General features: G+C 44.3%; 1 protein-coding gene across 1 annotated transcript in view; it reads left to right on the top strand.

The window, feature by feature from the left end:
* The window catches only part of P4HA3 (prolyl 4-hydroxylase subunit alpha 3), a 53,835-nt gene extending 41,647 nt beyond the window's left edge, over positions 1 to 12,188 (top strand). Inside the window, exons 12-13 of the mRNA XM_060766983.2 lie at positions 5,337 to 5,433; positions 11,499 to 12,188. Of these exons, the coding sequence (XP_060622966.2) occupies positions 5,337 to 5,433; positions 11,499 to 11,569 (168 nt within the window). The 3' untranslated portion in view covers positions 11,570 to 12,188. The remainder of the gene's footprint in view (positions 1 to 5,336; positions 5,434 to 11,498) is intronic.
* The last annotated feature ends 816 nt before the right edge of the window (positions 12,189 to 13,004 follow it).

The following is a 13,004-nucleotide window of genomic DNA, read 5'->3' on the forward strand; positions in this document are numbered from 1 at the left end:
GTCTGTTGGGGGGGGGGGGGGGGCGGTTGTCTTCTCTTTTCGAAGGGAGCAGCAGCCAATCAGTTCAAAGTTTCTCCTTTTGTTCTAATTGGCTGCCAGCAGTGGGAGGACCCCAGGGAAAGCACCTCCTTGCCCTTCTCTGGACTCCTTCCAGCTTTGGGCTCCATCTCTTTCTGGAATGGCTTTGGGCTATTTCTCCATGCAAATGGGGTCTGACCAGTGTGCATTTCTATTTGCAAATTGTTGCATTGTGCCATGGGGGTGCCAACGTGCATTCATTCTGAGATGAATAAACAGAGATACACACACACACATACATGTATACCCCATGCAAAAAAAAAATAAAATTATTTTGCATGCAACTGTACTTTTTCTTGCATGGGATATCTATCTATCTATCATCTATCTATCTATCTATCTATCTTTCTATATACACACACACCCCATGCAAAAAAATATATATTTTGAATACAGCTGTACTCCCCCCCCCCCCCCAGGATGGCCCAAGTTTGCCCAGGCCTGGTGTAGTATAAGCTATGCAAGTGGTTTGATGCAAAATGTGCATTATGCATATCTCACCCATCAATTTATATATTATTTTGCAGACAGCTGTACTTTTTGCATGGTGTATAATATGTGTGTGTGTGTGTATATACCATGCAAAAAAGTACAGTTGTATGCAAAATACACACACACATACACCCATGCAAAAAATTATTATTTAGCATACAACTGTACTTTTTTGCATTATATATATATATATATATATATATATATATATACATACATACACACACACACCATGCAAAAAAAATTATCATAAAACTGTACTTTTTTTTTGCATGGGTGTGTGTGTGTGTGTGTGTGTATACCCCATGCAAAAAAGTACAGTTGTATGCTAAATAATAATTTTTTTCAATGATGTGTGTGTGTGTATGTATGTGTGTATATATATATATATATATAAATCATGCAAAAAAAGTACAGTTGTATGCTAAATGATATTTTTTCATTGTGTGTGTGTGTGTGTATATATATACCATGCAAAAAAAGTACAGTTGTATTCTAAATAATTTTTTTTTTGCATGGGGTGTGTGTGTGTATGTGTGTGTATATATGTGTGTATATATATATATATATACTAGCTGTGCCCTGCCACGCGTTGCTGTGGCCTATAGTAAAACTTATCAAAGTTGAGGTAGATATCTGGACTATTATGAAAGAGAGGTCCCTACCTCTTCCTTCCCCCTTTTCCTCCCCCTTTCTCTCCTTTCTTCCTTCTCTACCTCTTTCTTTCTTTCCTTCTTTCACTACTTGGTTTCATACTTCTCTCTTTCCTTCATTCCCTCCCCCTTCCTTCCTTTGCCTTTCTTCCCTCCCTGTTTGCTTCCTTCTTTCACTTTTTATTTCCTTTTATTTCACCACCATCATAACAATAACAATAATGCAATGCATTGCCTCTGGGACCTGACACCTCTCCCATTCCCCCTAAAAGGGTCTCAGAGGAAGAACAATAGCATCATAATAATAATAATAGAAATAACAACCTTTACCCGCCACGTGTTGCTGTGGCCAATCTTCCCTCTTTCTTTCCTTCCTTCCTTCCTTCCTTCCTTCCTTCCTTCCTTCCTTCCTTCCCATCTTTCCTTCTCCTCTTCTTTCTCTACCTCTTTCCTTCCTTCCCCCTTTTTCTTTCTCTTCTGCTGTCTCTCTTTCCTTCCCTTCCATCTTTCCTTTTCTTTCCTTTTCTTCTTCCTCTAACTTTCCTTCCTTCCCCCTTTTTCTTTACCTCCCTTTCTCTTTCTTCCTTCTTTCCTTCCTTCCTGTCTTTCCTAGATTTTGACAGGGCGGGAAGGGGCGGGGTGGGGTTTGGAGGTGGCCTGAAGTAAAAGGAGGTAAGATTGGGGCAGGGGAGTGATGGAGCGTGGGGTTGCGTGTGTGTGTGCGGCGGCGGGGGGAGTGATGGAGCCTGGGGTTGCGTGTGTGTGTGCGGCGGCGGGGGGAGTGGGGTTGCGTGTGTGTGTGTGGCGGTGGGGGGAGTGATGGAGCGTGGGGTTGCGTGTGTGTGTGCGGCGGCGGGGGGAGTGATGGAACGTGGGGTTGCGTGTGTGTGTGCGGCAGGGGGTGTGTGTGTGCGGGAAGCGGCGCAGCGGGGCTTGGAGTGGGCATGGTTTCCGCAGAGGGAACGTTGGCCGGAAGGCCATGTGCGCGCGCAATGGAACTTGCGGCTGGGTGCCAATGCGCATGCTCAGTTGTTTTGCCGTTTTGTGAGTGTGTTGTGTTGTTTTTCATTTTGAGTAGATATGTTTGTACCTTGTGGGTTGTGTTATGGGCATGGGAATTTTGGTTAAGTTTCGTTGGGGGATTTTTGAGTTTTGTTGTTTTGCCGTTTTGTGAGTGTGTTGTTGTGTTGTTTTTCATTTTGAGTAGGTATGTTTGTACCTTGTGGGTTGTGTTATGGGCACGGGGATTTTGGTTAAGTTTCGTTGGGGGATTTTTGAGTTTTGTTGTTTTGCCGTTTTGTGAGTGTGTTGTTGTGTTGTTTTTCATTTTGAGTAGATATGTTTGTACCTTGTGGGTTGTGTTATGGGCACGGGGATTTTGGTTAAGTTTCGTTGGGGGATTTTTGAGTTTTGTTGTTTTGCCGTTTTGTGAGTGTGTTGTTGTGTTGTTTTTCATTTTGAGTAGATATGTTTATACCTTGTGGGTTGTGTTATGGGTACGGGGATTTTGGTTAAGTTTCGTTGGGGGATTTTTGAGTTTTGTTGTTTTGCCGTTTTGTGAGTCTGTTGTTGTGTTGTTTTTCATTTTGAGTAGATATGTTTGTACCTTGTGGGTTGTGTTATGGGCACGGGGATTTTGGTTAAGTTTCGTTGGGGGATTTTTGAGTTTTGTTGTTTTGCCGTTTTGTGAGTGTGTTGTTGTGTTGTTTTTCATTTTGAGTAGGTATGTTTGTACCTTGTGGGTTGTGTTATGGGCACGGGGATTTTGGTACAGTTTCGTTGGGGGATTTTTGAGTTTTGTTGTTTTGCCGTTTTGTGAGTGTGTTGTCGTGTTGTTTTTCATTTTGAGTAGATATGTTTGTACCTTGTGGGTTGTGTTATGGGCATGGGAATTTTGGTTAAGTTTCGTTGGGGGGTTTTTGAGTTTTGTTTCCTCGTTGGATGCCCCTAACAAATTTATATATATAGATATATATTTCCCATGCAAAAAAGTACAGTTATATGCAAAATAATAATTTTGCATGGTGTGTGTGTGTATGTGTGTGTAAATATATAACGCAAAAAAAGTACAGTTGTATGCTAAATAATAATTTTTTTGCATGGGTGTTTGTGTGTTTATGTGTGTGTGTGTGTGTGTGTGTATATATATATATATATATATCCCCCATGCAAAGAAAAGTATTGTTGTTTATTCGTTCAGTCGTCTCCGACTCTTCGTGACCTCATGGACCAGCCTACGCCAGAGCTCCCTGTCTGCCGTTACCACCCCCAGCTCCTTCAAGGTCAGTCCAGTCACTTCAAGGATGCCATCCATCCATCTTGCCCTTGGTCGGCCCCTCTTCCTTTTGCCTTCCACTTTCCCCAGCATAATTGTCTTCTCTAGGCTTTCCTGTCTCCTCATGATGTGGCATTCAAAGGACTTCAACTTTGTCTCTAGTCTCCTTCCCTCCAGTGAGCAGTCGGGCTTTCTTTCCTGGAGGATGGACTGGTTGGATCTTCTCGCAGTCCAAGGCACTCTCAGCACTTTCCTCCAACACCACAGCTCAAAAGCATCGATCTTCCTTCGCTCAGCCTTCCCTAAGGTCCAGCTCTCACATCCGTAGGTGACTACAGGGAATACCATGGCTTTGACTAGGCAATGGATCTTGGTTGCCAGTCTGATGTCTCTACTCTTCACTATTTTATCGAGACTGGACATTGCTCTCCTCCCAAGAAGTAAGCGTCTCCTGATTTCCTGCCCACAGTCTGCATCTGCAGTAATCTTTGCACCTAGAAATACAAAGTCTGTCACGGCCTCCACGGTTTCTCCCTCTATTTTCCAGTTGTCAATCATTCTTGTTGCCATAATCTTGGTTTTTTTGACGTTTAGCTGCAACCCGGCTTTTGCGCTTTCTTCTTTCACCTTGATTAGAAGGCTCCTCAGCTCCTCCTCGCTTTCGGCCATCAGAGTGGTGTCATCTGCATATCTGAGGTTGTTAATGTTTCTTCCAGCCATTTCCACCCCAGCCTTGCATTCCTCAAGCCCCGCACATCCTCGCATGATGTGTTCTGCATACAAGTTAAAAAGGTTGGGTGAGAGGATGCAGCCTTGCCGTACGCCTTTCCCAATCTTGAACCAGTCTGTTGTTCCGTGGTCAGTTCTGACTGTTGCTACTTGGTCCTTGTACAGTTATATGCAAAATAATAATTTCTTTGCATGGTGTGTGTGTGTATATATCCCATGCAAAAAAGTACAGTAGTATGCTAAATAATAAAAAAAAATTGCATGGTGTATGTGTGTGTGTGTATCCCATGCAAAAAAAGTACACAAAATAATAAATAAATTGATGGGTGAGATATGCATAATGCACACTTTCCATCAAACCACTTGCACAGCTTATACTACACCAGGCCTGGGCAAACTTGGGCCCTCCAGGTGTTTTGGACTCCAACTCCCACAATTCCTAACAGCCGGTTAGGCAGCCCATACTACACCCTTCTGCAGAAACAAACAAACAAATGTGGATCATGCAGCAACTATTCCCAACTAATACAATAGATAGGGCGGAATATAAATACAGTATTATTATTGTTATTATTTTGCAAAAAAATAAATAATCATAAGCCAAGTATGATTTAAGAGGCGGAATGGTTTTGATGCATTATTGAAATTGTTGGAAGGTTTGTGTTACTGAATGTATAGAAATGAGAAGCAAAGCTCTTGCATTTCTTTCAGGAAGGAGCAGGCTGCTTAAGACTTGCAAATGCGGGTCCAAACTTTGGAGAAATCAAAGTCATCTTGAATAACAACAGCATCAGTCCATAGTCCTAGATGTTGATGCATACATAGAATCATACATTCTTAAAGTTGGAAGGGACTCCCAAAGACCATCCAGTCCAACCCCCTTCTGCCAGGCAGGAAGGCACAGTCAAAGCCCTCCCGACAGATGGCCATCCAGCCTCTGCTTCAAAACCTCCTGAGGAAACTCCAATAGAGTCCTTGTGCTGCAATGCAATCTGGGCCCACAACCGATCATTATTGTTTTGTGCCTATGCTCTCCCATGTTCTAGGATATGCATGCCTCCATGTTTTCCCCATCTGACATCAGTTTGTTTATTTGTTTTGTTTTACAGAACGCAGCTCTGTTTTGGTGGAACCTCCATAGGAACGGAGACGGGGACGACGACACACTCCATGCTGGATGCCCAGTCCTTGCTGGAGACAAATGGGGTGAGCAATATAGGGCTGGATCCTACCCTATAATATCACAGTAATTCGGCGGACTTGCTTCTATGTGCATGTGTCATAAGAAATTCAATTGCAGATTTGATATAATGATGTGTGGGAATGAATGGAAAGATGTATGGATGGGGTTAATAATTTTGGAAACACCAGTAAAAGACCAAGGCCTGCCATGACTAACTACCGCTTGCTGAACTATAATTAAAAGTTGCTAATAAGTACTGAAAAGCAAACTGTGGTAAGAACTGTGACAATGGTTCTTTGAAGTTAAGGAATTGTTTGCAACATTGCTTATGTTAAGTGTCGCAGCTCAGGATAGATTCACCTTGCTCAAAGCACCACACCACACCAAAGCTGAAGGTTTTGTAGTTTATTGAAGAAAAAGCAAAGTCTTTAACATAAAAGTAAAGTTTCAAAAGTTCAATGGCAAAAACAGAGTCTTAAATGCAAAGACAAAGCTTCCAAAGTTCAATGGCAAACAACATGAAGCATAATCCAAAGGCATCGGTCAAACAAGATTCCATGGCAGCGTTATAGAGTCCCAAGGAGCCAAGAACAAGACAAAGTCCCAAGAAGCCAAAAGCCAAGGCAATCCAGAGAAGTTACCAGGTTATTTGCAGAAGTTGCACTGACAAAGAGTTGACTTCAAACAGCTTGTTTAATATACTTTCCCAGCATGAATGCATTCCTTTGACCTCTAACCTCTCTCTTGTTAGCAAGCCTCGCACTGCGGCGAACCCTGAATTGCAAGCTGTGGTGAATCTTACCTGATAGGCAGGAAAGGAAGCCTGGATAACAGTAAGGCAGGCCTCCATTTTGGGAGGGAATGCCAGGAAGGCAGCCATCATGAGTGAGGATGGTTGGAAGAGGGGAGGAGTTGGGAGATTCCTAGGATTGGTCATAGGAGTTGGGAGCTGGGAGCTGGTGTGTGAAGGTGGTGTTGCAATCCAGAGCAGGGAACGAGGCCCTAAGATAACTATCCACCACACTTGGCTGTGAAAAACAATCCTTTTTTATTGAAGAAAAATGGTTAGAAAATAAAGGAAAAATGCAAGTCAAAAGCCACAGCAAAATCAGCAAACATGAATTTAAATGGACAAAGCAAAACCAAAAGCCTCACTGGGAAATACTGGAATCTGTTAGCAATCCACTAACCGTACTTGATATCCTAGAAATCTTCCCAAACTATGGCCAGGGAACCGGGAGAACTGCTAAGGTCTTCATCAATTCTGAAACGATGCCTGAACTGAGACAATCAGTCCGGCGTATTGCAATTAAAACTCAAGAATCGGTTCCGTGAACCGCCCTTCTGTTTTGAAGCCAATGTTTTTAATTCTTGAATTCAGGTGGATCAACGCAAACTGAGTGATTTACTTCTGTCTTCCCAAATTTGGCCCCTTCTGTTGTCATTACAGTTAACAGGTGCGGAAGGGAGGGAAAGTTCAAGGTCTCCCTCTGAAACATTCTCATGAACACTGGTACTTTCATTTTCCAAATCTACAGAAGTTCCTTCCTCACTAATTTCAGGAACATTGGCATTTTCCAAACCTACAGCAGTTTCTTCCTCACTAATTTCAGGAGCATTGGCATCAAAAGGTACATTTCCACTAGCATCAGTAAATATACTTTCATTAGCATCAGGAGGAACAAACAGAGAATCAGGTTCAAGTTCAAACTCAGGCTGAACCCCAACAGGTGGAGTGTTTGAAACTGGGTTTGAGGGAGAGCGCTAGGAGAGAGTGTCTGTGTCAGACAGTGCTGTGAGCTGACAGGAAAAAGGTCAGACAGCAGTCTGATCTCTTGTGAGAGTTAGCACAAGAGATTGGCTCTCCAGGCTGGGTTGGTTAACAGGAAGAACTCTAGGGTAGAGTTAGTTAACAACCCAGGGGCTACCTAGATAGCCTAGTCATACTCATCACTATTCTCTGAAGTGGAGCGAGGGTTTTGTTACCAACAGTTAGTTCTGTTTGGTTAGCTCTATCTAGAACAAAGTGAAGAGGACTGTTCAAACAACCAATCAAGCTGAAGTACTTTTGTAACAAGTCATGCTTTTTGTACTTCTCAGGAGTGGTTAGTTGTCTGTTTCTAAAATAAAACTTATTCTATTTGACTTTCAACAAAGTTTCTACTGTACATCATTCCATCATCAAACCTTTGTGATAGTTCCAAAGTTTTTAACACCCTGTTACTACAGAAAACCCTCTCAACAAACTGTTGTTTGGGAGCCAGGGATAAAAGCAGGGTTGGCAGGAGTGAGTAAAGTTCACCTCAAATAGTTAAAAAAAATCCTAAAACACCTTAGGTTGGTGGCAGCTTTAATTCAAAGGAAAATCTCTGGGAAGATCCATCCTGCCCGGGCATAATATTAATAAGTCTCCAGCCTTGCGTCTTTTGTTATACAAGCGATCCTCCCTATCTAAATCTGCAGAGCCTTCAAGGTCGGATAACTCATTACCCTGAGAATCGGCAGGCTGAGAGCTCGCCTCCTCCACCTGCACTTGGGAAATTTCACTAAGATCAGAAACATCTTCCAAAACATCCCTTGCCATGGAAACTGAAACTCCTCGTCTTCAGTATCAACATCGTCTGTATCAACGACAGGAACATGTTCAGGAATCTGAAACCCATCATCTTCTCCCTGAGGCTCCAGCTGAGCTGCAACATTAAGAAGGAAGTCAACACAAACCTTGTGTTTGCCAACACCAATCAAGAAGTGTCAACATCTGGCCAGGAAACTGAGATGGAGCCAGGATGGAAGACGTCTATCATTCGTTTACTATGCCGTTGCGCCTGGGGTCTATAAAACTCTTAGTGAAAGAGACATCGACGTAACATCTTTCCCCCAGGGGATTGCTTCTTGCCTTCCTTTAAAGAACTGGAACTCCCAAGGACCAAAACACTGTAGATAACTCAAAATAGGTTTTATTGTTCACAAAGAGTTATCCCTTTAAGGCAATTAGCTGGAAGTTTCAAAGAGGGTAAAGGAAATATACATTACAATCTCTAGTTGTCTTGGGTCCAAGGAAATTTCGCAGCTGAGAAGCTTTTCCTGTTCCCTCTTTTCTCAATGGCTGTGAAGGTCGGAACAAACACAACCCCCAGTCCAATGGCCTATGTTGAAGGCACAGAGTCTTCCTTTTGGACCGGTTTGAAGGCCCTTGGGTCTCCTCAATGTTATCCAGGGCAATCTGGACATGAAGCACGAGTCCCAAGGGTAAAAACCTTAGAATTGGTGATGAGAGGTAACTTAATTAAGGGCTTTAGAGCCAAGTCTCTTTCTCACGTCTATCTGATAGAAAGTTTGATGGTAGAATGGAAAAGGAAAAGCTCTTCCCTCCTCCAGGAAGAGGTGGAGCCAAGCAATTGAGCTGAGGAAGCAATATAACTGGTGCAAACAACATCGATTGACAGCTATAAATAACCAATCAATCCAACTATACATTTACAAACTAAGCAAGTATGTGCATGTTATACAGTTTAAACCTTTGCACTTTAAAGTTCTACACACAGGTGGCGCGACTCGCGCTGTCACATTTACAGCTTTGGGATGACATCAGCAGAATATTCCTATAAAAGACTCAGTCTAATGATGTTCAAAGTGTGGCAGACCTGAGGAGTCTGTTCCACCCGCCATGCTCTGCTCCATGGGAAGGAGAGAGATGGTGTATTCGAAAAATATGCTATGGGAAAGCATGATTCTGGTCACTTTGGGGCTTCTTTCTCAAGGGAAGAGGAACAAGTGCACTTTTGGAGTCTTGGATTTTGTGCAGGGAGTCAGCTTCTGCTGTAGGGAAAACAGAGATCTGGTCCTTGGCATTGTTCTTAGGGAAATAATTTTGACATTATGGAAATTTTGGAACTGTGTGTTGGGAGGCTGCAGGAAAGCAGGGTCTGGCCTAACAGGTGCTTCTCCAAGGAGGGAGAAAAGGATATAATAATATTTGGGTGCATGAGGATGAATGCATGTACATCTGTGTGAATGCTGAGTGAAAATGTAATTCTCCTTTGTTTGTTTGTTAGCTATGTAATTGTAAATTACATTTAAAAGAACCTATGCTTTAAAGTTATTGAAAAGTCACTCATGACACGTGAAAGGATCCATTGGGCGCATCTAAACCAGGCATGGGAAAACTTGGGCCTTCCAGGTGTTTTGGACTGCAACTCCCACAATTCCTATTAGTTGGTAGGCTGTTAAGAATTGTGGGAGTTGAAGTCCAAAACGACTGGAGGGCCCAAGTTTGCCCATACCTGGCTTTGACTGTGCATTCCTGCCTGGCTGATGGGGGTAGGACTAGATGCCCTTTGGGGGCCCCTTTCAACTCTAGTGAAGGAAAGACTGCTTCTTCTTTCTCTGGAGGTTTTTGAACTGAATGGCCATCTGTTGGGAGGGTTTTGACTGTGTCTTCCTTTGCAGCAGACTTTGATTAGACTAGATGCCCTTCGGAGATCCCTTTTGGTAGACTCTCCTTCTCTGGAGGCTTTTGAACTGAGGTTGGATGGCCATCTATTGGGAGGACTCTGTCTGGCTGATGGGGGTAGGACTAGTTGCCCTTTGGGGGTCCCTTCCAACTCTAGTGAAGTAGAGACTGCTTGGGAGTCCAGCTGAGTCTTCTTCTTTCACTTGAGCTTTTTGAACTGGGTGGCCATCTGTTGGGAGGGTTTTGACTGTGTATTCCTTTGCAGCAGACTTTGATTAGACTAGATGCCCTTTGGGGATCCCTTCTGGTTGACTCTCATTATCTGGAGACTTTTGAACTGAGGCTGGATGGCCATCTATTGGGAGGACTCTGTCTGGCTGATCGGGGTAGGACTAGATGCCCTTTGGGGGTCCCTTCTGACTCTAGTGAAGTAGAGACTGCTTGGGAGTCCAGTGGAGTCTTCTTCCTTCTCTGGAATTTTTTGAACTGGATGGCCATCTGTCGGGAGGGTTTCGAGTGCGTCTTCCTTTGCAGCATAATAAGGGTTAGACTAGATGCCCTTTGGGGATCCCTTCCAGTGGAGTCTCCTTCTTTGGAGGTTTTTGAACTGAATGGCCATCTGTCGGGAGGGTTTCAAGTGTCTCTCCCTTTGCAGCATAATTGGGTTAGACTAGATGCCCTTTGGGGATCCCTTCCAGTAGAGTCTCCTTCTCTGGAGGCTTTTGAACTGGATGGCCATCTGTCGGGAGGGTTTCGAGTGTGTCTCACCCTTTGTAGCATAATTGGGTTAGACTAGATGCCCTTTGGGGATCCCTTCCAGTAGAGTCTCCTTCTCTGGAGGTTTTTGAACTGAATGGCCATCTGTTGGGAGGATTTTGAGTATGTCTCTCCCTTTGCAGCATAATTGGGTTAGACTAGATTCCCTTTGGGGATCCCTTCCAGTAGAGTCTCCTTCTCTGGAGGTTTTTGAACTGAATGGCCATCTGTCGGGAGGGTTTCGAGTGTGTCTCTCCCTTTGTAGCATAATTGGGTTAGACTAGATTCCCTTTGGGGATCCATTCCAGTAGAGTCTCCTTCTCTGGAGGCTTTTGAACTGAGGTTGGATGGCCATTGGGAGGACTCTGTCTGGCTGATGGGAGTAGGACTAGATGCCCTTTGGGGGTCCCAACTCTAGTGAAGTAGAGACTGCTTGGGAGTCTACTGGAGTTTTCTTCTTTCTCTGGAGTTGTTTGAACTGGGTGGCCATCTGTTGGGAGGGTTTCAAGCATGTCTCTCCCTTTGCAGCATAATTGGGTTAGACTAGATGCCCTTTGGGGATCCCTTCCGGTAGACTCTCCTTCTCTGGAGGTTTTTGAACTGAGGTTGGATGGCCATATATTGGGAGGACTCTGTCTGGCTGGTGGGGGTAGGACTAGATGCCCTTTTGGGGGTCCCTTCCAACTCCAGTGAAGTAGAGACTACTTGGGAGTCCAGTGGAGTCTTCTTCTTTTTCTGGAGTTGTTTGAACTGGATGGCCATCTGTCAGGAGGGCTTTGATAGTGTTTTCCTGCAGAATGGGAGGTCAGATTAGATGACCTTTGGGGGTCTCATCCAGCTCTAGGATTCTATGATGATCTTCTCTTTCTCTCTCTCCAGTGGCCAACAAATGGTTCCATGAACACGGGCAGGAGTTTCGAAGGCCGTGCGGCACCGACCCAGACGACTAGCGAAACCCAGAGCATTGCATTCAGATGCCAAAAATCTCGAAATTGCAACTGGTAGGGAAAGAGGATCTGTGAATTTTTCTCCTTCTTCCCATCCTGATGCAGCCGTGCCTGGAAGGACCACCTGGGAGGCTGAGAAGCGTCCAAAAGCATGTCTTGGCAAGCTTTGGCAGAGGCATTTATTTAAAGAGAGAGCTGTCAGGTGCGGAGAACGAAGAGAGCGGTCTCCTGAGCAGGAGAGAAAGGAGCGACTGGTAGTCCAACAGATAGACTGAGAAGCCTTCTTCTATCTATCCCAGGGAATACATACCTGGGACCATACCTGGAAAGACCAGTATCTGTTTATGGGGAGTCTTAAAGACACCAAAAAGCACCAGAGCTCGACTTATCCTGGATGCTAAGCAGGGTCAGCCTTGGTCAGGACTCGGATGGGAGACCGCCAGCACAATTTTTGCATACAACTCCCAGGATTGCATAGCATGGAGCCAGGTTTCGCAACTCAGGATAGATTCGCCTTGCTCAAGACACCACCACACACCAAGGCTGTAGGTTTTGTAGTTGATTGAGGAAAAGGTAAAATCAAAAACATAGAAGTAAAGTTGCCAATGTTCAATAGCCAAAATGGCAAAGTTTCCAAGATTCCAAGGCAAATAACATGAAGTTACACAAGAATCCATGGCAGCATGACAAGGTCCCCCCAAAATCAAGATCAAAACCAAAGTCCCAAAGAGCGAGAAGCTTTCCCCAAAAGCCGAGGTAATTTCAGAGAAGTTAACAGGGTGTAAACAACATTGTGGTGTTGGAGGAAAGTTCTGAGAGTGCCTTGGACTACGAGAAGATCCAACCAGTCCATCCTCCAGGAAATAAAGCCCGGCTGCTCATTGGAGGGAAGGAGACTAGAGACAAAGCGGAAGTCCTTTGGCCACATCATGAGGAGACAGGAAAGCCTAGAGAAGACAATGATGCTGGGGAAAGTGGAAGCCAAAAGGAAGAGGGGCCGACCAAGGGCAAGATGGATGGATGGCATCCTTGAAGTGACTGGACTGACCTTGAAGGAGCTGGGAGTGGTGACGGCCGACAGGGAGCTCTGGCGTGGGCTGGTCCATGAGATCACGAAGAGTCGGAGACGACTGAACGAATGAACAACAAAAGCAACATTGCACTGACAAAGGATAGACTTCAATCCGATCGTTAAATATGTTTCCCTAGCATTTTTTTTGTCGTGTCAGGAGCAACCTGAGAAACTGCAAGTCGCTTCTGGTGTGAGAGAATTGGCCGTCTGCAAGGACGTTGCCCAGGGGATGCCTGGATGATTTTTTTTTATGTTTTATCATCCTTGTGGGAGGCTTCTCTCATGTCAATTCAAGAGAGATATCCACAATTCAAGAGAGATATTGACAAGCTGGAATGTGTCCAGAGGAGGGCGACTAAAATGATC

The sequence above is a fragment of the Anolis sagrei genome, chromosome 3 (genome assembly GCF_037176765.1).
Source record: "Anolis sagrei isolate rAnoSag1 chromosome 3, rAnoSag1.mat, whole genome shotgun sequence".
Taxonomy (NCBI): domain Eukaryota; kingdom Metazoa; phylum Chordata; class Lepidosauria; order Squamata; family Dactyloidae; genus Anolis; species Anolis sagrei.